At 48.5% G+C, this 22,099-nt stretch overlaps 2 protein-coding genes across 4 annotated transcripts in view; one reads left to right on the forward strand and one right to left on the reverse strand.

Annotated features, from left to right (window-relative positions):
• The first annotated feature begins 95 nt into the window (after positions 1 to 95).
• Positions 96 to 15,632, forward strand: Cdca8 (cell division cycle associated 8). The gene is made up of 10 exons (XM_005084365.4): positions 96 to 217; positions 327 to 455; positions 2,810 to 2,850; positions 6,984 to 7,056; positions 9,512 to 9,594; positions 11,577 to 11,641; positions 12,287 to 12,379; positions 13,643 to 13,769; positions 14,367 to 14,453; positions 15,102 to 15,632. The coding sequence occupies exons 1-10, from the start codon at positions 124 to 126 to the stop codon at positions 15,144 to 15,146; spliced, it is 837 nt and encodes a 278-aa protein (XP_005084422.1). The 5' UTR covers positions 96 to 123; the 3' UTR covers positions 15,147 to 15,632.
• The window catches only part of Epha10 (EPH receptor A10), a 52,536-nt gene continuing 35,460 nt past the window's right edge, over positions 5,024 to 22,099 (reverse strand). Inside the window, exons 17-18 of one of the 3 annotated variants that reach the window (XR_005881259.1) lie at positions 21,820 to 21,984; positions 5,024 to 5,504 (exon numbers count right to left, since the gene is read on the reverse strand). Coding sequence is in view for 1 of the 3 variants with exons in the window: in XM_005084364.4 (XP_005084421.1) it covers positions 21,870 to 21,984 (115 nt within the window). In the remaining 2 variants the exon portion in view is untranslated. Of the gene's footprint in view, positions 5,505 to 16,736; positions 16,849 to 19,723; positions 21,985 to 22,099 lie in introns of those variants that run through there. The other 2 variants (XR_005881260.1, XM_005084364.4) reach the window with 2 other exon arrangements.

The following is a 22,099-nucleotide window of genomic DNA, read 5'->3' on the forward strand; positions in this document are numbered from 1 at the left end:
TGGGTACCCGGACTCCAACGGCTGAACTCCCGCTGCTCCGTGGTCGCTCACGTCCTCTTTCCCTGCTTCAGCCGCTGAGCCGGCTGCTCGGTCCTTCGCTCGACGCAGCCCCCCCCCGGCGCCATGGCTCCCAGGAAGGGCAGCAGCCGGGGCACCAGGGCTAACGCGCTGCGGAACCGCAAACTCGCCTCCTTCCTGAAGGACTTCGACCGCGAGGGTAAGGGCTGGATTCGCGGCCGTCGCGAATTTCCGGCGGCTTGGGGGCGCGGGTGCGATGGCTTCGCCCTCTTGTTGACACGGGATCCGTCGGCTTGATCTCTCCGCAGTGCAAATTCGAATCAATCAAATCGAGTCCGACAGACAGAACCTCCTCAAGGAGGTGGAGAACTTGTACAACATCGAGATCCTTCGGCTCCCCAAGGCGCTGCGCGAGATGAATTGGCTTGACTACTTCGGTAAGAGCGGATGACGTTTTTCCTGGTAGCCGACTAGTGCTAATCTTAAAAGCTTTTGTAGGGGCGCGTTCTTAATGAGGACCAACAGAACCACCCGTGGGGATTTGCCGCCTGTCTTAACTCGTGAAAGAATGACAGACCCGTAGAAAGGAAGCTGACATGAGTTACCCCTCAGATGAGAGAGAGCTCTAGAGAGAGAGCCTTCATGTCTGACCAAGCCTATGCTGGCCTACCTGCTAATAGGCAAGGACGCAGGAACTAAGTAGGACTATAGAGTTGTCCTGCGGCTTTTCAGAAGAGGGACAGAATTGCAAGGCCACAACACAGCACTCTCTTTTTCTTGTCATCTCTCTGTTCAAGGAGAGAATTGGGGAGTCTCACCTGGGACTGTCTTGCAGCCCAAAGGGTAAGCAAACGCTTTCTCTTAATAGGCCAGGTAACAAATGTTTTAGATTTCTAGAATTGGATTTCTGTTACAGTTCCGAAAGAGCCGTGGTGAGATTTATTTCTGGGCACACTGAAATGTCAATCTCACACAATTTTCACAAATCAGAAAATACTTGTGTATATGAGTAAATTAAGAATAAAATGATGGACAGGCGTTGGTGGCGTACACCTTTAATCCCACCACTCAGGGACAGAGGCAGGTGGATCTCTGAGTTCGAGGCCAGCCTGGTCTACAGAGCGAGTTCTAGGACAGCCTCCAAAACAATACAGAGAAACCCTGTCTCGAAAAAACAAACAAACAAAAAAGAATAAAATGATTCGGCTGTGTCATGGTTCAAGTAGAACAGTATCCTCAAACAGCTCTTTCTTATGGAAATTGCCAATTTAAAAGCAAGCAAGTCACATGTGAACTGCAAAGACAGGAGGATTTTTCTGACCAGAGGGAAATCCCAACCCATTCCCCACCACTTGTTAGACATCGGGTGCAACGCGGGGAGGGAACTATGAGTGTTCCTGTTAGTGAAAATATGAATGCTAGTATGATGTTAAATACAGTGGTTGTCACCTTCCTCTCCCATCCATTATGTGGCTGTTGCTTTCTGTCTTCCTCATCACTGGTGGCTACTGGTGTGTGTTTCTTCCTGGGTGGAAGTACATGTTTTGCTCACAAGAGCCATGATTCTTCTGACATGCCTCATTAATCCATGTGTTCATTCATTTCTACGAAGTTGTCAGTCCCTATGCTAGGTACTAAAGATGCAGCAAGGGATAAACAGATATTGTTCCCACACTACAAGCTTACTGGAGAAGGGTCATTTAAAGAGTCATATAGAAGCTGTGAGATAGTGGCACATACCCCGTCTAAGCTCCAGGAGAGCCAAGGCTACACAGAGAAACCCTGTCTTGGGGAAAAAAATCATATAGCAGTAGAATTTCTGGTCTTTCAAAAAGGAGTTTCTTTGTGTAGTTTTGGAGCCTGTCCTACAATTCACTCTGTAGACCAGGCTGGCCTTGAACACAAAGAGATCCACTTGCCTCTGCCTCCCAAGTGCTGGGATTAAAGTCAAGCACCACCAAGGCCTGGCAGAATTAGAATTTTAAATACTACAAAAAAAAAAATGGGAGTAATATCCAGTAAGTATAAATTAATCATAATAGTAGGCTAGTTTTGTTTTTTGTTTTTGAGACAGGGTCCCTTTGTGGCCATGGCTATCCTGGACCTCTCTTAGATTAAAGTGTCTTGAGATTCACCTGCCTCTGCATCCCGAGTGCTGGGATTAAAGGCGTGTGCCACCATGCCAGGCTGTGGGCCAATTTTAGAATGATAAGATTACGACACAGAGAGATACTTTACTCAGGCTCTCGTGTTTGAGCCCCAGGCATTCTATTTCTAAGGCCCAAGATCTTAACTGTGTACACAGGATTCCATGAGGATTTCTAACAAAAGGAGCTAACCTAAGTTCTCATTCTACCACTAGATCTAACAAAGACTTATTAGTCTGCACATTTACTATGCCAGGTTTTTTACCAGGACGGAGGGATATTATCTCTGGAATTCAGTTCAAACAGGAGTAGACACCTAAATAGCTTTAGTAGCTTTTGGGTATTTTGCTGTGTTGTGTACATATGTATTTACAGTTTGAAGCAGTGTTATAATAGAAATGTTAACAGTATCAACGCACTGAGTCATGGGGACAGCTGCACATTGGGGAAACCACAGGATCTTTGGGGACATGGAAGGTAGAATGACTAGCTACAACAGGGAGGGGTCAAACTGGAAGATTGTGAAAAGCAGAGCAAGACCAAAGACTTCATTGATCCAGTTTGAGAAAGATAATTGATAGTGCTGGGAAAGATAATTCATCATTCAGACCTGATAGTAACTAAATGTGGTGTTCTTTTTAAAGCCCTTGGAGGAAACAAACAGGCCCTGGAAGAGGCAGCAACTGTAAGTAAATCATCTTGTTTTGGGGTTGGTTAGTTTGTAAGTTTAATTCTGTCATAAAATCCAACTATTGAGTGTATACTGTAGAAAAGGTTTTGTCAGGGGACATTATCTGTGTCAACTGAAAAAATATAATTGTGTCAAGATACTGCATAAATGAAGTCCAAGTAGATCTCAGTCCTTTAACAGGAGTATGCTGTGTGGCACCTCCGTCCCCTACATCTGTGACTCCCTCACCTTCGGTTGCAACCACTCATGGTCAGAAATATTCAGAAAAAAAAGATTGCATCCACACTGAATGTGTACATACTCATTCTCTAAGCGCCACAGCTTATCAACTGTTTACACAGTATTTCCCTGGTGTTAAGTGTTTGGACTTGTTTAGAGAGACTTTAAAATAAATTATGGCACATGTTTATGTTATATGCAAACACTATCCCATTTTGTTTACTTTTTGATTTCCTGACAGTCTCACCCAGGCTGGCCTGGAACTGCGATCTTCCTGCCCACCTCTCCAGTCCCTTCTTCATGCCACCTTAAAATTTCATCAGACAACAGACCATCTTATATCAAAGACCATCTTATATCAAAATATTTGGCCTTTTAACTGTGCAACTCCATGGTTACAGTGTCGAGACCTTTGCTAGTTATAACAAGCACCTTTGAACCTTGCCTGAGTTTGTTAATGAAGTGACAACACTGAATGGGGTCCTGTTACCAGGAGACTCAACTATATACCATCAGAGGATTGGGGCTCAGAGCACCCCTTCCTCTGGAAGGAAGAGCTAAGCGTAAACTGATCGCAATGATAATGATCAGTCAGTCATGCCTATGTACCTCCATACAGCCTCAAACTGACAAGGTGAAGTTCACGGGTGGGGGTGGGGGCAGGGTAAAGACTGAAGACCGTTGGGTGGAAAGAGGGAGTGCAAACTGAGAGAGGTTAAGGAAACATCCCAAGGAGACAAAGATTGCCCTGTTACATACACAAGCAGTCTCTTAGAAGGCCATGTATCCAGCCTGTTGCCAGGCCAGGTGTTAGCCTTGCAGTCTCTGCCCATGCAAAGAGTTTCTTAGGTGCTGCAGACCTCTGGTGGAAAGGCTCTGCCTGCCTCTGCTGTTTGCTAATGCAGGGTATAGAGTTGTCACCCAAGAAGGGCTTCTCAGAGGCAGCCTGTGCCCACCCATAGAGGTCTGCAGTTCTGAGTAACCTCAAAATGTGCCAGAGAAGTATATGTGGGAGGGGATATTTTACTTCCCCACAATCTCTTTCTCTATACCCTTTGTAATAATTTTTATCATAAACTGCCAAATGTAGGGCTGGCACAAATGGTTCAGCAGGTAAAGATAATCTACCACAACTGACAGCCTGGGTTAGACACCTGAAGCCCATGTGGTAGGAGAGAGTTGATCAAATTGTCCTCTGATGACATGAGGGCTTAGACACATGCACATACATATAAGAACATGAAGTGAACTGGTTTTCTGTTTGAGACAGCAGCTCCAGGTGTGCACAGTTGTAAGGACTCCCGTCTGTAGCCAATAGAGTCATAGGTAGGGTGACTTAGGGCTATTAGGTGGGTAGTAGGGGGAGTTTCCCAGGATCTGATGGTATTCTCAGATAGATGGTATCAGAGTTGAATTAATAGTGCCCACCTAGAATCCTAGCTTGGTTTAGGGGAAGGCCCACAAAGTTATCACAGACACTTCCATGTTGTGCAGAGAATATCATAGCAGAAGGTGGATTTGTTGATCATAAGTCATCAGGGAATGTGGTCCATTTTGTCAGCTTCTTTGTGGTCCTTTACCCTGATGTTTGTAAGGGAAGTGGAGAGACTTAGAGCTTAAGTTCCTTTAACTCTTTTTAAACTCAGCTGAGCATATGGTGGTACATACCCTCAATCCCAGGATTTGGGAGGCAGAGGCAGAGGCAGGTGGATCTCTGAGTTTGAGGACAAGTTCCAGGACAGCCAGGGCTACACAGAGAAACCCAATCCCAAAAAACAAAAACAAAAAACCAAAATCTTATTATGCTGTGACCAAGCCTAGGAGACTGGGGAACATAGAGATTGTTCTTATCATGCCACATTGTTGAAGACTCTAGACCCATAGACTCAGCACACCGTAGCCCATACATTTTCCTAGCATCACCCCCAAGACTGAAGGCAGCAAGGTGTGAGGCACAAAAGGAAGGGTTTATTTCTTCAGACACCAGCATATCTGTGATGGCCAACAGTCACCATGTTGGACAGCACAGAAGTTGAATGCTTGTGTCCTTGCAGAAAGAATTACTGGACAGAATTGGGGACTAGTGCAGCACTGGCCTTCATAGAGTCCCTAGGCATGATAAAATCATGCAGAAACTGTGTACACACGCCTATTTTCTTGGGAGGAGGGTTTTTATCATAGTTGTGTGAGTTCATCAAAATCGGAGTTTTGGATTGAAAGGATACGGTGACTTAAAGGGTTCACAGTCTCACTGAGTAGCAGGTGTCCGTCAGCTTCAGAAGTGAAAGATAGTTAGGAGCCAGTTGTTGAAGTGTTCAGGGATCCGTGCTGCAGAAGGGTGGAAACACTCAGAGCAGACCGGAAGCCAGTACAGCAGTCTTGGTTAGTCCATGCTCTCTTGTTATAATACATTTCCATGACTCATCCCCCTGCAGAGACCCAGATTAATGTTTCAAAACATTCTCGCTGAAACATGCTCATTAGCTAATATGTCTCTCTCATTTTAAATTAGTCATATATGCGGAACTGCAAATAAACCTCCTGATGCAGTGTGGGAGAATCAGCATTACACACCAAACTGAAAGAGTTCCAACTTAGCTTTGATTTGAAATCCAGGGACCAAATGGCCCCAAAGCTCCTAACTAGGTTTACTGGGGCTCTCAAGACCACTGTGTGGTCAGAATTACCTTGAGCCGTGTTGGTCCTCCTGCCTCAGCCTCTCAAACACTGCAGTTATAGGTTTGGTGATTCCCTAAGAAGATGCACAGGACTCAGCATGTAGTTATATAGTGGCAATGACTTATCAATCACAGAATGAGCCCAAGTTCAGAGGAAGCCAAGAGGCTAAGCATAGTGATGCACGCTTTTAATCCAAGCACTTAGGAAGCAGAGGTGGGTGGATGTCTGTGGGGCCAGCCTGTCTATATAGTGAATTCTAGGACAGTCAGGGCTGCATAGAGTGACCCTGTCTTAACAAAACCAAGCCAGAGGAAGCCAGGTGTAAACATCCAGGAGTCCCCTTCCAGTGGAGTTGCAAGACAAGTGTAATTCAATGTATGTATACTGTTTCCTTAGCAGAAAACCTCACTCAAGACCCCATACTGATTTTTACGAGGACCAGTCACTTGGGCATCTGCTGCCTAAACTATGTTTATTTGCACTAAGTTTAAGTACAGAGCTATTGTTAGCAGGATAAGGAATCCTCAAATCCTTGTTCTCAGGAGCCTTCTAAGGTCCAACTTCACAGTCAGGCCGTAGTGCTAACTCTTGCCCTGTCTGTGTCCATGGCCTGCCACTAGTAGTGAGTTCAAAGCCTGCCAGCATGCCAGTCATTAGAGATGGTAGAAAGTTGCAGAAATGCCCCACTTTCTTTTTATCAGCTTGGTAGACATCACTAATCTTTTACAACTGTTTCTTGCTGAATGTTTACAGCCTCAGAATTCTACCAGTCCATCTAACAATCCTGTGTCAGTCATGCTTTGTGGGACTTCAGTGTCCCATGAAGAAAGGCCTGACTTCAAACCCAGTCTTCTCTTGGCTGTGTAGGCAGACCCTGTCTCAAACAAACAACACTACCAATATGCAAAAACAACTGAAAAGTGTGTGTGTGTGTGCTACATGATGTGTGTATACACATCATGTAGCACACACACACGTATATGTAGCTGCAATCAAACCCATAAACTCCCTTTAAATTAATGAAGTAATCATGGTTTGCCTCTGAGGAATGACAGAAGAGACAAGGAAACCACACAAGGAAAGAACACAGCCAGAAGCAAGTTATTGGCAAGGTCTTAGACTTGAGTTGTGGGGGCAGGCTTATAATTAGTTTATAATTAGTCTGTACCTTAATTTACTGTTTCCCATACACACTGGACTAAGCCTGCCGCTTTCTGGCTTTGTCACAGGCTGATGTAGACATCACAGAAATAAACAAGTTAACAGCTGAAGCTATTCAGACACCTTTGAAATCTGTCAAAAGTGAGTACTTTTCCTTTTCTTTTATATAATTTTGTGTATATGTGTGTGTGAATATGTGGAGACAAAGGCTGACACTGGGTGTTTATGTCACTTTATTGACACAGGGTCTAACCCTCTTCAGCCAGTCTAGCTAGCCTGCTTGCCACATGCAATGTCTCCACCCCCTGAGGGCTGGGATTACAGATGGCCTTTTCCCTCAGTTTTGGGTGTCTGAACTCCATTCCTCATGCTTGCTTGTATGGCAAGCGCATTACCCACTGATCCATCTCCCAGGGCCTTTAGTGGTTTGACTGGGACTGTCAGTTTGCAGCACAAGAGAGCCTACAGCTGGCTATCCCCTTACCTCAGTGCTGGAGTTAGAGGCGTGTGCCAGCTTGCCTGGTGTGAATGCATTTCAAGCCCCTTGTGGAACAGAGTTGAGGTCCAGGGAGCTTTGTTGGCTACTTAGACCAGGCCTCGTCAGTGTGCCTCTCTCTGCCAAGTATAAAACCTGATCTGTGAAAGGCGGTGGCAAATACTTTTAATCCCAGCACTCCAGAGGCAGAGGCAGAGGCAGGTGGATCTCTTGAATTCAAGGTCTACATAAATAGTTCCAACACAGCCAGGGTTCACAGAAAAACCTGGCATTATCAGCAGGACTTAAGAGAATTGCAAAGTAACGCCCTTCTCAGCATTTAAATTCTTGTGGCTCTGTTCAGTGATCTGCCTGTGCAAAATCATCTCACATGCATATCCCATACTGTGGGACAGTTGCTACGTTTATTTATCTGGGAATGGGGTGGTGTGTACTGGTAGGACAATTTAAAGTAATTGGTTCTCTTCTCTTTTACTAGAGGTATGGATCCAAGGGGTTGGACTCAGGTCAGGAGGCTTGGTGGCTCCTGACCTGAGCCATCTTGCCAGCTCAGAAGCAGTTCTTTGGGAAGCCAGGCTGTAACTCATGAGCACGGAGTCAGATTGGGTGAAATAAGGCATCGTCCTTTTTTTTACAAAAAGAACTGGACTACATGCCACTGTCATTGCTTGGCAGCAGCTTGATGCATCCCATTCTGGTGAGAGGCAGACCTTACCATGGCCTGGATGTGCAGGCTGCTCTCCAGGGGACATTTGACACTCACCCGAAACAGACCATTGCTAATTGTGACAGCTTCCATCACACCTGCCTTGTAGAATAAAGAAAGCTTGAGGTGTCCCCTGCATACAGGATGGAATTGGCTTAGAGTACCTGGCCCTATGTCAGTCTGTTAGGTCCCTCTGTATCTTTTTGTTGATTGGTTGGTTTGGACATTTTGTTTTGTTTTAAGACAGTATGTCGCCGGGCGTTGGTGGTGCACGCCTTTAATCCCAGCACTCGGGAGGCAGAGGCAGGCGGATCTCTGTGAGTTCGAGGCCAGCCTGATCTACAGACAGAGTTCCAGGACAGCCTCCAAAAGCCACAGAGAAACCTTGGCTTGGAAAAAAAAAAAAAAAGACAGTATGTCTACACAGCCCTGGCTATCCTGAAACTATATGTAGCTGGACTTGAACTGGCAGAGATCTGCCTGCCCCTGCCTCCTGAGGGCTGGGGTTAAAGGTGTGCACCACCATGTCCAGCCTTCACTGTCGTGTCTGTGTTTAGATAATTCCGCTTTTTCTTTCCCCTAAGTTTTGCTTACTTGATGGTTAGCAGGTGGAACTGAACACACCCGGCCCATCATCAGTCAGCAGTTAACACGTGTTCTTTAACCCTTTGACCTCTGGGGGCGGGGGATGGGACGATGACACACTAGCACCTGTGGTAGCTCAGCGTCAGCTAGCCTGGGCTATCTGAGACCCTGTCTCAGAAAACACACATACACAAATATTTTATGTATCAGCGTCATGACCAATAAAAAAGGGCTATACCTGAATTTTCTCTATGTAACTCCTGCTCAGGATTTTCTAGCTTATATTTAGTTAGCAAAATTTTTGTTGGTGATAATTTGTTTTGTTCTGTTTTTTGTTGTTATTGTTTCTTTGTTTGTTTTTCAAGATAGGCTCTCTGTGTAGTTTTTGGAGCCTGTCTTGGCACTGGATCTGTAGACTAGGCTGGCCTTGAACTCACATAGATCTGCCTGCTGGGATTAAAGGTGTTTGTCACGACTGCCTGGTCTATAACTACTAGATATAGTCAGGTGGTGTCGGCACATGCCTTAATCCCAGCACTGGGGAGGCAGAGACAGGTGGGATCTCTGAGGCCAGCCTGTGAATTCAAGGATAGCCAAGGCCACAGAGAAACCCTGTCACGGAAACATCCCCTCCCCCCAAAAAAACTACTAGTTACTACATTGCTATTTGTAAATAAAATTATAATTATTTTAGGAGATACAAGGGATGTGCTAATGATTCCAGTGGAAATAACAAATTCTCGTAATTAAGGAACTCCTCTGAGGCAGACAGGTCCAACAGAAGTAACTCTTAAAACTGCTTGTTACAGAGCGGAAGGTGATCCAGGTGGATGAAGTGATAATGGAGGAAGAAGAAGAAGAAAAGAATCCTAGGAATCTTCGATCTACAAGAGTAAGTAGGGATTGGAGTTAGGGATAAATGCGGGCAGGGTTAAACAAGTACAGAAAGGTGGGTACGGCTGGGGAGATGGCGGGGCCGTGTAGAGCACTGGCTGCTCTTGCAGGGGACCCTGGTTCAATTCCCAGTGCCTGCGGTGGCTCACAACTGTGTGCAACTCCAGTTTCAAGGGATCTGACACCTTCTTCCATCCACAGCCCCCAGGCACACTTGTAGCACACAGACATACAGGCAGACACAACACCTGTATAAATAAATAATTTTTTTTTAATGTGGAATACGGTGTTGCTCTGGCAGAGTTCACAGACTGAAAAGATTGCACTTTGTGTGTCAAATAGCATGTCACTGCAGACACAGGTGTACAGTGTGTGGATGAGGAAGAAGAGGAAGCTTAAGGGTACACCCAGCCAATCCTGTCAGAGCAAGCTTCACTGGCTGAAGAAGAAGAAAGGGTGGAGAGTTGGGGACAGGCGAGGCGCAGGAAGTGGTTTGGTATAGCTGCAATAGAATAATGAGCTGGGCGTTGGTGGTGCACGCCTTTAATCCCAGCACTGGGGAGGCAGAGGCAGGCGGATCTCTGTGAGTTCGAGACCAGCCTGGTCTACAGAGCTAGTTCCAGGACAGCCTCCAAAATAATACAGAGAAACCCTGTCTCGAAAAACCAAAAAAAAAAAAAATAATAATAATAATAATAATAGAGGGAAGTAGAGACCATGTAATAGAACGCCCAGTATACCAAGCTTGAGTTTCCATCCTGTCAGCTAGGCACTAGTAAGTGCTATCAATATTTCAAACTATTCAGGATAAATGGAAGAGGAGAAAAAATGACGGCAAGGGGCATAGTCCAGACAGTCTGACGTAAATGCCTCTTCAAAAAAAAAAGCAGGGATGATTTTTGGGCTGAGTGTTATCAAGAAAAGGGGAGCTTGGTTGGCCTAGACTAGACAGCTGTTGTCCCAGTGACTGTAGGACCCCTGAAAAGGCAGAATCGCTGGTTAAGGTTCCAGGGGGCACCTGCCAGTTGCCTGCCCTGCTGAGTTAAGTACTTTTCAGGATGTCTAGGCTAGGCAGGATTCCTAGGTGGTGGAGAGATGAGAGACACTCTGATCCCAGGTGGGAAACCTGTGCTGGAGAGTGCGCAGAGGGGAGAGCAGCAGAGGGGAGAGCAGCAGAGGGGAGAGCAGCAGAGGGAGAGCTACCCATGTGCACTAGAGGGAAGAGCAGCAGAGGGAGAGCAGCAGAGGGAGAGCTACCCATGTGCACTAGAGGGAAGAGCAACAGAGGGAGAGCTACCCATGTGCACTAGAGGAGAGGTAGAAATGAGGCCCGAGGAGAGTCCCACGGATGGCCTGGAAGAGGAACAGGGGGGTCAGGAGGGAGAGATCAAGGAGAGAATGGGATTCTTGTCAGGCACTCCCAGGACTCATGAAGGTGAGGACTGCAGAGGAGTCCCTGGATCAGGCACCTGGGATGCCCTGAGTAACCACCAACATAGTGGTACTTTAAGGAAAGTAGTGGAAACAAGCTAACCTGACTAGCCAATCAGTGAGCTCCAAGATCATCGAGAGAGCCTGTCTCAAACAATAAGGGGAGGAGCACTAGAAGAAAACACCCAGCATCCATCTGGCCTCTACATGTACACATGTATCTGAGCATGCACACACATTTACACACAAGATTTCCCTTGAATCTTGGCCCACATCTTCTATTTCAAAGTCCTCAAGTTCTACAATATTTTAATCACTGAATTCTCTACAGTGGTCCTTTGGTCCGGTTTTTGAGATAGTCTTACTATGTAGCTCAGGTTGACTTCCAGATGCTGGGATTACCAGCATGCACCACTGTGCTAAACTTTGATGAATCTTCCTATGTTGAGTTTTACTTTTCTTTTCAAAAGCCAGTTCTCCTTCCCCTCTGTTTTTAGCTTCCTTTGCTAGGCTCTTCGTAACTTGAGGTTTGTTTGAGTGTGCCTTTAGGTCAAAAGATGCCCTCCATCCAAGAAGAGAACCCAGTCCATACAAGGAAGAGGCAGGAGCAAAAGGTGATGGTGTCCTGAGATAGATGTGCTGTCTTGTTTTTGTTGGAGAACTCCATTCAGCTTGGCAGAAAAGAAGCAGAGAGAGCTCTGGGGAATGAGGGGATAGCAGCTGAAGCCACCTGATGTGGGCACTGGGGTTGTGGGTCCTCTGGAACCGCAGGAAGTATTCTTAACCATAGAGCCACCTCTCCATGTTTCTTAACATGCCCTCCTGGTCTTGCTTAGTTAAGTATCTCCATGGGCTGAAATGGGTCATACAGACTCCACTGTAAAACCTTCGTAAGGATGGGAAGCAACTTACGGGATTGGGCCCGGTACTACCTGTCTATGAAGGAGAGCAGGCCGTGCCCTGACAGCTGCCCAGGGAAGACAAGTTAGTTTTGTGGCGCCCGGGCTCTTCCACCTGCTGCCATAGGCTGGCAGGTTCAGCCCGTCTGCTCCTCTCTACTGTGTGATCTGTAAGTCCTTTACTGTGATGAGCATCTGTGGCTATAAATAGATACAAAAGTGCACCCCTCCCAGGCAACTCAGAGGGTTCCATGACATGATGGGTGTGGGGCAGCATCCAACATGACCATTTGCTGCTGTGGCTACTGCCATCCTTGCACCTGTGACTTGACACCCCTCATGGCTGTTTCTTACCTGCAGGTTAAGCCATGATTTTGTGACACCAGCTGTGAGCAGACTGGAGCCATCTTTGGTGAAACCAACCCCAGGCATGACACCAAGGTTTGATTCCAGGTGAGTACCAAGAGCAGCCCTTGGATTGGGTGTAGCCCCTCTGTGAACAGCACTGGGAGTATAGGTGATGCTCCTGGGCTGAGCTTCCCACCATTGGCCCCACCCCGACACCACTTTCAGTTCCTTCCCTGATGAGAAGGGGAGCACAGTGATGACTCGAAGGCCTGTGCTTTTAGCCTTCTCTGATTCTGGTCAGATGGCATTGGAAGCTGAGTAGTACCTTTCCCGAAGCCAACATGACAAGACTGTTGTTAACAAAAGCCAACAGAGAATGGTGTGTGTCCCAGGGTGGAGCTCACAGTCAGCAGTTCTCTAGGCAGCCTCAGGTGAACTGCATAGTCCTGTTGCTCTTTTTTTTTTTTTTTTTTGGTTTTGGTTTTGGTTTTTTCAAGACAGGGTTTCTCTGTATTGTTTTTATTGTTTTGGAGACTGTCCTGGAACTCGCTCTGTAGACCAAGCTGGCCTCGAACTCACAGAGATCCGCCTGCCTCTGCCTCCTGAGTGCTGGGATTAAAGGCATGCGCCACCAACGCCCGGCTCCTGTTGCTCTTGTACATTAGAAAAACAAGGGATTAAGGCCAGTAACTTCTAGGGAGTGGAACAAGAAGTGGCTGTCTCAGATGAAGGAGACTTTCCACTTTTTCTATTATTTATTTATTTTTGGTTTTTCAAGACAGGGTTTCTATGTGTAACAGCCCTGGCTGACCTGGAACTTGCTCTGTAGGCCAGGCTGGCCTTGAACTCACAGAGATCCGCCTGCCTCAGCCTCTCGAATGCTGAGGTTAAAGGTGTGTGCTACCACCACCTGGTGATTTGTATTCCACTGGTTCTAGTGACATCTACTTAATTTGAAAGAAATACATAATGGAGTTCTGTGTAGAGAAGGCTGGTCTCAGGGATTAGTGTCATGTCTCAGAATCACCATCCTTTGACCCTGAAGAGTTCCTTGGGATAAAAGTATTTAGCTGCTCTTGGAAGCACAGGAACCAGTGTGTTTCTGGTTCTGTGGATGGGTGCCTTCAGTTTGCATGGGTACGAGTTGACTTTTGCTGGATGTATGTTTGATAATTGCAGCCTCCTTTCTCCAGCTGTGTTTAGTCATTACAGCTTGAAAAATGTTTTCCCTAAATTTAGAATTTGCCTTCTTAGGAATGTGTGATTTGAAAACTACAGCTTGCAACCAGATGGGGTTGGAAGGGCTTATTGTGAGGATGTCATTATTCAGTCTGCCAGGCCATCTTCACAGAGTTCTTCAACTTTTAGGGTTTTCAAGACCCCAGGTCTGCGCACTCCAGCAGCCAGAGAGCAGATTTACAACATCTCGATCAATGGCAGCCCCCTTGCTGACAGCAAAGATATCTCCCTCACTGTGCCTGTGGGTGGTGGTGCGGTAAGTGGCACCCTGGGAAGCCAGGCCCCAGAATTCTGCAGTGTGCTTTCCCGTGAGTTGTCCCCACACTTGCTCCAGAGACTCTGAAGAGTCCCTTTAGTGGGTGGATCCTAGTTACCACACTGCCGGAGTCAAAGCCCAGCTGGGAGGACCCATGCCCAACCCTGGGTTCCGTCTGTCCCTCAGCTGTCTTCTGCTGTCCTTGAGAAACAGTGGGTTTGGAATGCTACTATCTGTGGCATGTACAGTGATGGCTATTAGAGGAACGCAGAGGAAGGCACATTTGGGGTCTTGAGAGATTCTGGAACAGGCTGCTGGGTTTCTCAGTGCTGCACAGAGCAGGTTGCCAGCCTGCGTGGAGGGGAGGGAGACTGAACGAAGATTTGGTCTGTTTGGCATTGTACTTGTGTAGCCCAACCAGTGGTCCACTGATAGCATCGTCTCCTGAGGTCTAACATGCTGCCTACGTCATCATTTCTCCATCCTAGCTGTCTTCTGTCATCACAAGAATGTCAAGGGGACCCTGGGTACACTGGCTGCTGGTAACGGTTCCAGTCTGGAAGAACATGCCATTTAACCCTTTCTCCTTCCATACAGAGCTTGCGGCTCCTGGCCAGTGACTTGCAGAGGATTGATATTGCTCAGCTGAATCCAGAGGCCCTAGGAAACATTAAGAAGCTCTCGGTGAGTCCTAAGTTCATCCCCATGTGGAGGAGCTTGCCCTTGACACTGGCCTTTGTGGGGCTATGCAGAGCATAGACCAGCTCTTTCTTTACTGTTCCACTGTCAACACTATTCCCTTTTCTTAGTTTAAATGCTCAAGAGGAATAGCCCAGTCAGCCGTGCTTTGGTGTGGGCAGGAGCTTGGGGTACAGGCGCTGCTGAAGGCCCACTCTGTATATCAGGAATAGGCAAGCTCAAGCTGGGATCCTAAGTAAATAAGTGCTAGGGTCTCATAGACACTGGCAGTCATCCCCCAGCATCACTGTCTCACTTAAGAAACGAGTCTCTCGTCTCTATTTGTATTAATAAAGAGCAGAAGAAAGAGGCAGCAGATCTAGGCCTGGGAAGCTGAGCGCGGCTCAGTGATTAGGAGCGCTTGCTCTTGCAGAGGATCCGGGTTTGGCTCCCAGCACACATGGCAGTTCACAGCATCTGTAACTGCAGTTCCTGGGGACCCCCGTGCCCTCTTCTGGCCTCCTTAGACACTAGACACATTGACACACACAAAATAAAATAAATCAATCTTTAAAAGCAATCCTGTGCTTGGGTAGACCAAGAGCTGCAGGCTGGCGTGCCAGGCACGTCTTGAAATAACCTCTCTTTCTTTAGAGCCGCCTTGCCCAGATCTGCAGCAGCATACGGACCGGCAAATGAGAAGATGGCAGCGGGGACTGTGGTGGCAGAGCAGGCACATCTGTCCTCTTCCCCTCATCCTGTGCGGTGCTGGATATAGTTTCCCCTGCTGACACGAGGCATGGTGCTTTCTCTCTGTCTCTGTTTAAAAGACCACGTGCTGGTTTGACAGCTCTGGTGCCTTGCTGTGCACTCTAGTTATTTGGATAGGGAGCACAGGCCTAGTCAGGGCTGTGTGTACCTGGTGCAGAGTGACTGAGCTGTCTGGTCTCTGGTCCCACCAGGTCTGTAGACTGCTTGGATCATTGTCCTGGAGGGCTCACCAGAAGTGCACAGGAGGCTGTTATAGTCTTGTGATTTCAGTCCTCTGCAGGTGGGAGTGTTTCAGGGGGTTTCTACTGCTGAGGCTTTCATCCCTGTTGTCTTCGGAGCAGTGGCATTTCAGCTGATTTGCCCTACTGAAAGATTGCTGTTTTCAATAAATCTTGGTTTGCTTTGGTTTTTAAATCAGTACTCAGCCTGCCTGTTGTCTCCAGCTGTGCTGCATTCCCCGGGTGGGGGTGGGGGCAGCTCCTGGAGTGGACAACCCTGGACAGCTGCCTCCTCAGAAGTATGAACACCTTTCCTATGGGCAAAAGCACTGACCTCCAAAAGGGACTCCAAGATCCAGGCTGTGGTCACTCACAGCTGTGCTCCCCACATGTTTTCCCAGGAGCTAAGGAGGAGGAACTGAAAGACATCCAAGTAAACCAGTGTGGGGCTTGGCCAGGAGTTACAGGGCCACCATCCTGCTTCCTGCTCATTCACAGTTCTGGGGCTCTGGCAGGGCCCTGCCTTCCTCCAGTTCTCCACACTGGTGAACTGCATGCAGTGCTGGCGGCAGAAGACCGGGAAAGAACTGGAGTCGTTTGTTGCTGGGCTTGCTGGGTGTGCACTTAATAGAGACGCTGCCTCTGGCCAGTGGTGGGATTTGGAAGAGAGAAGCAACAGCCTATGATTAACCCCACCTGAGGCTTCCATCTCTCAGACAATGTTGAGCCTGCCCCAGGGATCCAGTAGAAGTCCACACTACCCAGAATCAGGTCTACTTTGGTGGCCTCCATTTCCAACCCTGGCAGGATAAACTCGCTTGAACAAAACGCAAAGTACACATGAGGTGTTTCAGTTATACTAGTCCTCCTAAGGAAGGGACTGTCTTGGAAGGTTGAGCTCCCTATCCCAGTGTTTCAAAGAATGGGCTGGATAATGTCAAACAATGGCACCCTCGGTGTTTGGGTTAGTTTGGCGGTAATTTTGCTTTTCTGATTATATTTCTATGTATATGAATACTGTGTATATGTCTGTGCACCGTATGCTGGCAATGCCCTCAGATCCTCTGAGACCAGCTGCCATGTGGGTGCTGGATATTGAACCCTCGTCCTTTAGGAGAGTAGCCAGTGCTCTTAATCACTTGAGTTGTAAACCCAGTCACCTGAATGACTTGTTTAAAAACAGGAAGATACCACAAAGTAGACTCCAGAAATAAGGTATGGTAGTCTAGACCAACCAGCCAGAGGGGAGGCATGGTTTTCTAGTTCAAAGCACTCCCAAAGGTGACCTCTTCTGACTTACTTGATTCCTCTGGACATTTTGTACCAGAGCTGCTCAGGATGGAAGGGCAGATGCACTGTGGAGGGCCCCCTTGCTGGACAGATCTACATGTCTTGACTTGAAATGAGGTCACCTGTGAAGTAATTCATCAGTGAGGACATCAAGGCATTGTTCTTTGAATGCCAGAAGCTACTGTTCTCTTAAGGTAATTAAAAGCCCATCTCCAATAATAGGGAAATCCTGTGGCAACACAGGGCTTCCATCTTCAGGGTGTTCCCAGGACCCCTGAAAAGCAAAGCAAAGCCTCCAAAACAATACAGAGAAACCCTGTCTCGCAAAAAAAAAAAAAAAAAAAAAAAAAAGCAAAGCAAATCTCTGTTATAATGTTCACCCTCTAAACCTGCCAACCATTCTACACTATGTGATTGCTGTTGGCCTACACTCAAAATTCAGTGTAACATACTCAAAACAATTTATTAGGTGTGGTGGTACCTGCCTGTAATTGTAGAATGTAAGGGTTAAAGGCAGGGGGATCAGGAGTTCAAGTCACCCTCTGCTACATAGTGAATATGAGGTTAGCTTGGGCTACATAATGCCCTGTCTCAAAAAAAAAATAAAATAAACCACACATCTGGCTTGAGAGGGGAAGGACTGAGACCCAGCTGATCAGGTTGAGTCAGAATTGGGCCCACCACTATCTCCAGCTCGTCCCTGCATTACTTGTGGAGCGCACACTAAATGCCTACATTACTCATTGACATGATAATGCCAAGAACCACCAGAATGGAGGCACAGACTATGGACACACCCCCAAACAAACTGCAAAGGTTGCTTGGATGAACCTCATCCTGACTGCAGAAAATTCAAAAAGTGTGTGAAAGAGTACAGGGGAACCACCTGGGGGTCGGGGACGACAGTCACAATTGAGAAACTAGCTTGGCCTGGATTCTGGGTTTGTCTTACATAAAGTGGTCTTGGTCAAAATATTTCCCCTGCCCACACTTAACATGCTGTAGAAATCTTAAGTCATCCATGACCCCAAATGGCTTCTGATCCTTCTCCGTTGTCTTATGCACTTCAACTTAACTGGCAAAGGGGCACACGCTGTGGTAGGCAGTGCAGTGGGGGGAGGGCAGGAAGGGAGATGCAGTCTGCAGAAATGCATAGGTCGGGCCCTGCGTTACAAGGGCAGTGAACTCACTACTCAGTTTCCCCTGCGAGGACTCCCTGCCCGCCCCCCAGGGGCGTGGAGACTAGGCAAGGAACAGCCCCCTGAGTCCACAGTGCCTAGACTCATGCCTCATTCCTTTTATATCTGGCTGTGCAATAAGCAATTAGATCTTGCGCTTCCAACGTTGGCCACTAGTAGGTGTCTGGTGTCTGATACACACTGGCTGAACGGGAGGCTGCTTCATAAAATCAGGTCAGGCACACTGCCCAGAGAAGACCATTTCAACTCTCAGCCATGTGCTGTATCTCCAGGTCTCCCCCTACTAGAAGTAAGCCTACACCATGTGAGCACCTTGGTACAGCCTAAATTCTTCAGCTCCACCCCATCCTTGTGACTTCTGCACCCCTAAAATTAAGGTCACTGTTAGGAGTTGGTTAATTCCCCCTCAAATTCCTGTGTGGAAATCCTAACCCCAATAGCTGAACATGACTGTATTTGCAGATGGCATTTTTGAAGAAATAATTAAGTTTATTTATTTATTTATTTATTTTTGGGTTTTTTCAAGACAGGGTTTCTCTGTGGCTTTGGAGGCTGTCCTGGAACTCGCTTGGTAGTCCAGGCTGGTCTCGAACTCACAGAGATCCGCCTGCCTCTGCCTCCCGAGTGCTGGGATTAAAGGCGTGCGTCACCAATGCCCGGCCGAAATAATTAAGTTTAAATGAGGCTGTTGGGCTGGGCTGATATGCAGAGAAACTGATGATGGCCATGGTCAAACTCAGGGATGCTCCCCTCGGTCTACAGGAGGAAGCAATACCTTGATCTTGGCCTTCTAGGCCCAGAACTGTGTCGTAATAAGCGCATATATGCACAGCACTCAGTGTATAGCACCCAGTGTGTAGTACTTTGCTACAGTGACCTGGAAGATGCATGTCGTCACTAATGGCATCTCCCAACAGCCCCCACCACTCTGGAGCTGACACCCACAGAAACTCACACTTTGACCTCTCCTTTCTATGATGATATTTATAAATGCGCATTAGTGTTTTTGCCTGTATGTATGTCTGTGTGAGAGTGCCAGATCCTCTGGAATTGGAGTTACAGACAGCTGTGAGCTGCCATGTGAGTGCTGGGATTTGAACCCTGGTCCTCTGGAAGAGCAGCCAGTGTTAGTACTCTTAACCACTAAGCCATCTCTCTAGTGTTCTTAACCCTCTGGCCTCTCCTTCCTACTGCTCCTTGTAGTCTGGCTTCTGTGCTCTTCCATCCAAGTTGCCCTGTAATTCTAAAGATTCTCTAGGACTCCCCTCTACTCTCTGTGCTCCCTGGGTGGCCTCCCTTCCAAGGTGGCTTCAACCTTCCTCCGGGTAATGATGAGCCCAAAGGTCAGTCTCTAGTTCACATCTAAGTCCAGACCTAGATATCTACCTATGTCCTAAATATTCTTCAAGCATCTCACATGCACATCCCAGATCCAACTGGTCATTTCCTGTCGCCAGCTCCCCATCTGCCCAGGCACCGCTTCCCCAGCTCCCCATCTGCCCAGGCACTGCTTCCCCAGGTCCCCATCTGCCCAGGCACCGCTTCCCCAGCTCCCCATCTGCCCAGGTACCGCTTCCCCCAGTACACAACTCCCTTGCTTGACTGGTTTTGTGAGACAGACTTGTGACACCCAGAGCATCCCCTATGCTCCTGGTCCTTGTCCAGTCCCATTTCCTGTGTCTCCACTAGACAGTAGCATTCTTCGTAGCACGAGGGCCTCAGACGCACACACACCCAGGATCTGTGTGCGGAATCTCCACCCACAACTGCTCAGTGGTTTGACAATGCCACACGGATGGACCATAACACAGACAAGTTTTTATTACTTTGTACTGCATATAGAACCCAAGAAATATAAAAAACATCTCCAGAGTTCCTAAAAGGAACCTCCACCCACAACCAGCCCCTCCCTCCCTAGGTGGGTGCATACAGAGCAATATGGGTTCTAGGCCACCTCTCTCTGTCCAGCAAACAAGCTCCATGTATAAAAATAGACCTGTGGAGGGTCCCCAGCGACCCAGCACCCTGTATCATGCTGGTGCCTGTGCAGGGCTGAGGCCTGGGACCCCTCAGGATTCTAGGACCTCACTCCTCATCAGAGGGGAGGTCTACCCTGGACACCGAAGTCCTGCCAGCACAACCAGGGACCCCTCTACAGACAACTGGGAGGAGTTTAACCTTGACAATGACTCATGTGGCTGAAGATAGGGACATGGTTCTGATCACCCAAGGCAGGGCACTGGTCCCCATGAGTCTTGGATGTTGGGCCAGTTTTCCCTGGAGGGAGAATGAAGGAAGAGCCTGTGGGGGCAATCAGTTCCCCCAGTTCTGTCAAAGGTGGCCACAGTACCCCAGTCTACCCCAGCACCCCTGCAGTCACTGAGCCCAGGCAGGTGCCCAGGGAGCAGAGAGCCAGAAGTGAGGCAGGCTCTGACGAGGCTGCTGCTGGCAGGCAGAAAGGCACTGCTGAGAGTCACTGGCCCCACTATGGGGTACGCCCCAAAGATGCTGTGGCTTCCAGCCCCCAGACTGTTAGAGACTCATGCTTGGATTCGGAGCCTGCTGATAACTCCATCCGCCCTAAGGAGAGAACTTCTACCCCTCACGGCCTTATTCAATTCTGACTTAGGCTAAGAAGCCTTCGGGACAACCCTCGGCACATACATGTCGACAGTCCACTCGCCCGGTCTCCCTGTTCCCCGGGAGACTCCCCTCCCAGTCTGATGCCTCCAAAGGTACACTCTTCTGCCAGCCTCTCCACCCCCACCTGCTCTGTCCCAGTCCACGCTACCCCTCTTTGTTACCACAGCAAAAACAGAGAAGGGATCCATCAAGAATGGTGTAGAAAAACGTGGCCCCAGTGGTCCTGTCCACATCCAGAAGCCTTCCTGCCCTCCCAGGGTGGCCTTGATCTCACATTCTCAGAGCTGCCAGGACCCTTGCTCAGTACCACACTCCTTCAAGGGCTCCGTATAGCACACAGGGAGACACTCTACAAAGGGAGCATGGCGTGCAGGGCAGAGCAGCCTGAAGGGACTCACCCAGCGAGGATTCACTGCACAGGGAGGAGTGCCAGTGCCGAGGGGAAGGGCAAGCTCTCTCCAGAGCCAGCCTGCTCCTTGGATTTTGGTCTGGGGTCAACCCTGGCTCTGAGATTGTAGGCTCTGACTTCCCCCTCTATACAGAGGTGTTGGAGCAGCCTGTCAAAACCACTCCCTCCTCTTCTCCACCCTCCAGAATGTAGAGCAGCCCCCACCCCTACCCTTCTGAATCAGTTCCAAAGCAAATGAGACAGACAGGCCCAGGGGGTGGGGGGCACCAGGACCTTGTGTAACCTACTAGGAGGCTGACCCTCATCCAGGCCTGCCAACCCAAGGCAGGAAGTCATCAGCTCTGGAGTCTCTCTGCCTAGGGGTCCAGTCCCTGAGCTCAGTGTCACTTTCCTGCTTGGGCCTGACACCAGGGTTCAGACAGACCTAGCCAAGGCATAGGAAGTAAAGGCTACCACCCACTGGCCCAGAGTCCCATACTCAGGTGCCCAGGCAGCTGTGGCCTCTGCCACAACCAATGGGTCTCTCTCAGGGATCCTTACTGCCTGGCAGGCCAAAAGCTCTCTGGGGAAAGGAGATGCCCACTGATTAGGCCCAATCCCCAGTGAGCATGGAAGACCCAGGGGCCTGAGGCAGCACAACTGGAAGTGGCTGTCTTCTCCAGCCAGCTTTGCCCTTGACACCCTAAACTTCTTCCTACTGTTATCTCTAGGGTCCTCTCCAGGGATCCGAACCTCTTTTTTTAGGACCACTAGGTCAGCAAGGTGTTGAGAGGAAATATGAAATGGGGGGACAATGTGGCACCAACCAGCTCAGGGCCCACTAAGAGTAAGAGAGCACTCACTTCTCCCCCCAGGGGTGTAGCCTGCAGGTCCTTGGGCAGGGCTGAGCCACTCACACCTGCACCCCCTGACCCTGCAGCTGCAGCACTCGAGTCTGCAGGGCGCTGATCCCACTCAGGAGGGCTTCTCGGTGCTCGGTGGAAGAGATTCCCAGGCTCCCCAGGTCCCTGCAAAGAGAGGCAGTCATATCCAGCTGACCCAATCCCTCTCCTTCCCCTTCTCTGGACAGGGAAAGACCCAGAGCCAGGGCAGATAGGGCCTTCCCATCTAGATAGGGGCTCT

Source organism: Mesocricetus auratus, unplaced genomic scaffold, assembly GCF_017639785.1.
Source record: "Mesocricetus auratus isolate SY011 unplaced genomic scaffold, BCM_Maur_2.0 Super-Scaffold_100014, whole genome shotgun sequence".
NCBI lineage: Eukaryota > Metazoa > Chordata > Mammalia > Rodentia > Cricetidae > Mesocricetus > Mesocricetus auratus.

What these genes read in the sequence shown, in the direction of transcription:
- Cdca8 (XM_005084365.4), top strand. Translation starts at nt 124, where the DNA reads ATGGCTCCCAGGAAGGGCAGCAGCCGGGGCACCAGGGCTAACGCGCTG. An exon ending in CCCTGGAAGAGGCAGCAACT is followed by an intron (nt 2,851 to 6,983) that starts GTAAGTAAATCA and finishes GCTTTGTCACAG; the next exon opens with GCTGATGTAGACATCACAGA. An exon ending in ACCTTTGAAATCTGTCAAAA is followed by an intron (nt 7,057 to 9,511) that starts GTGAGTACTTTT and finishes TGCTTGTTACAG; the next exon opens with AGCGGAAGGTGATCCAGGTG.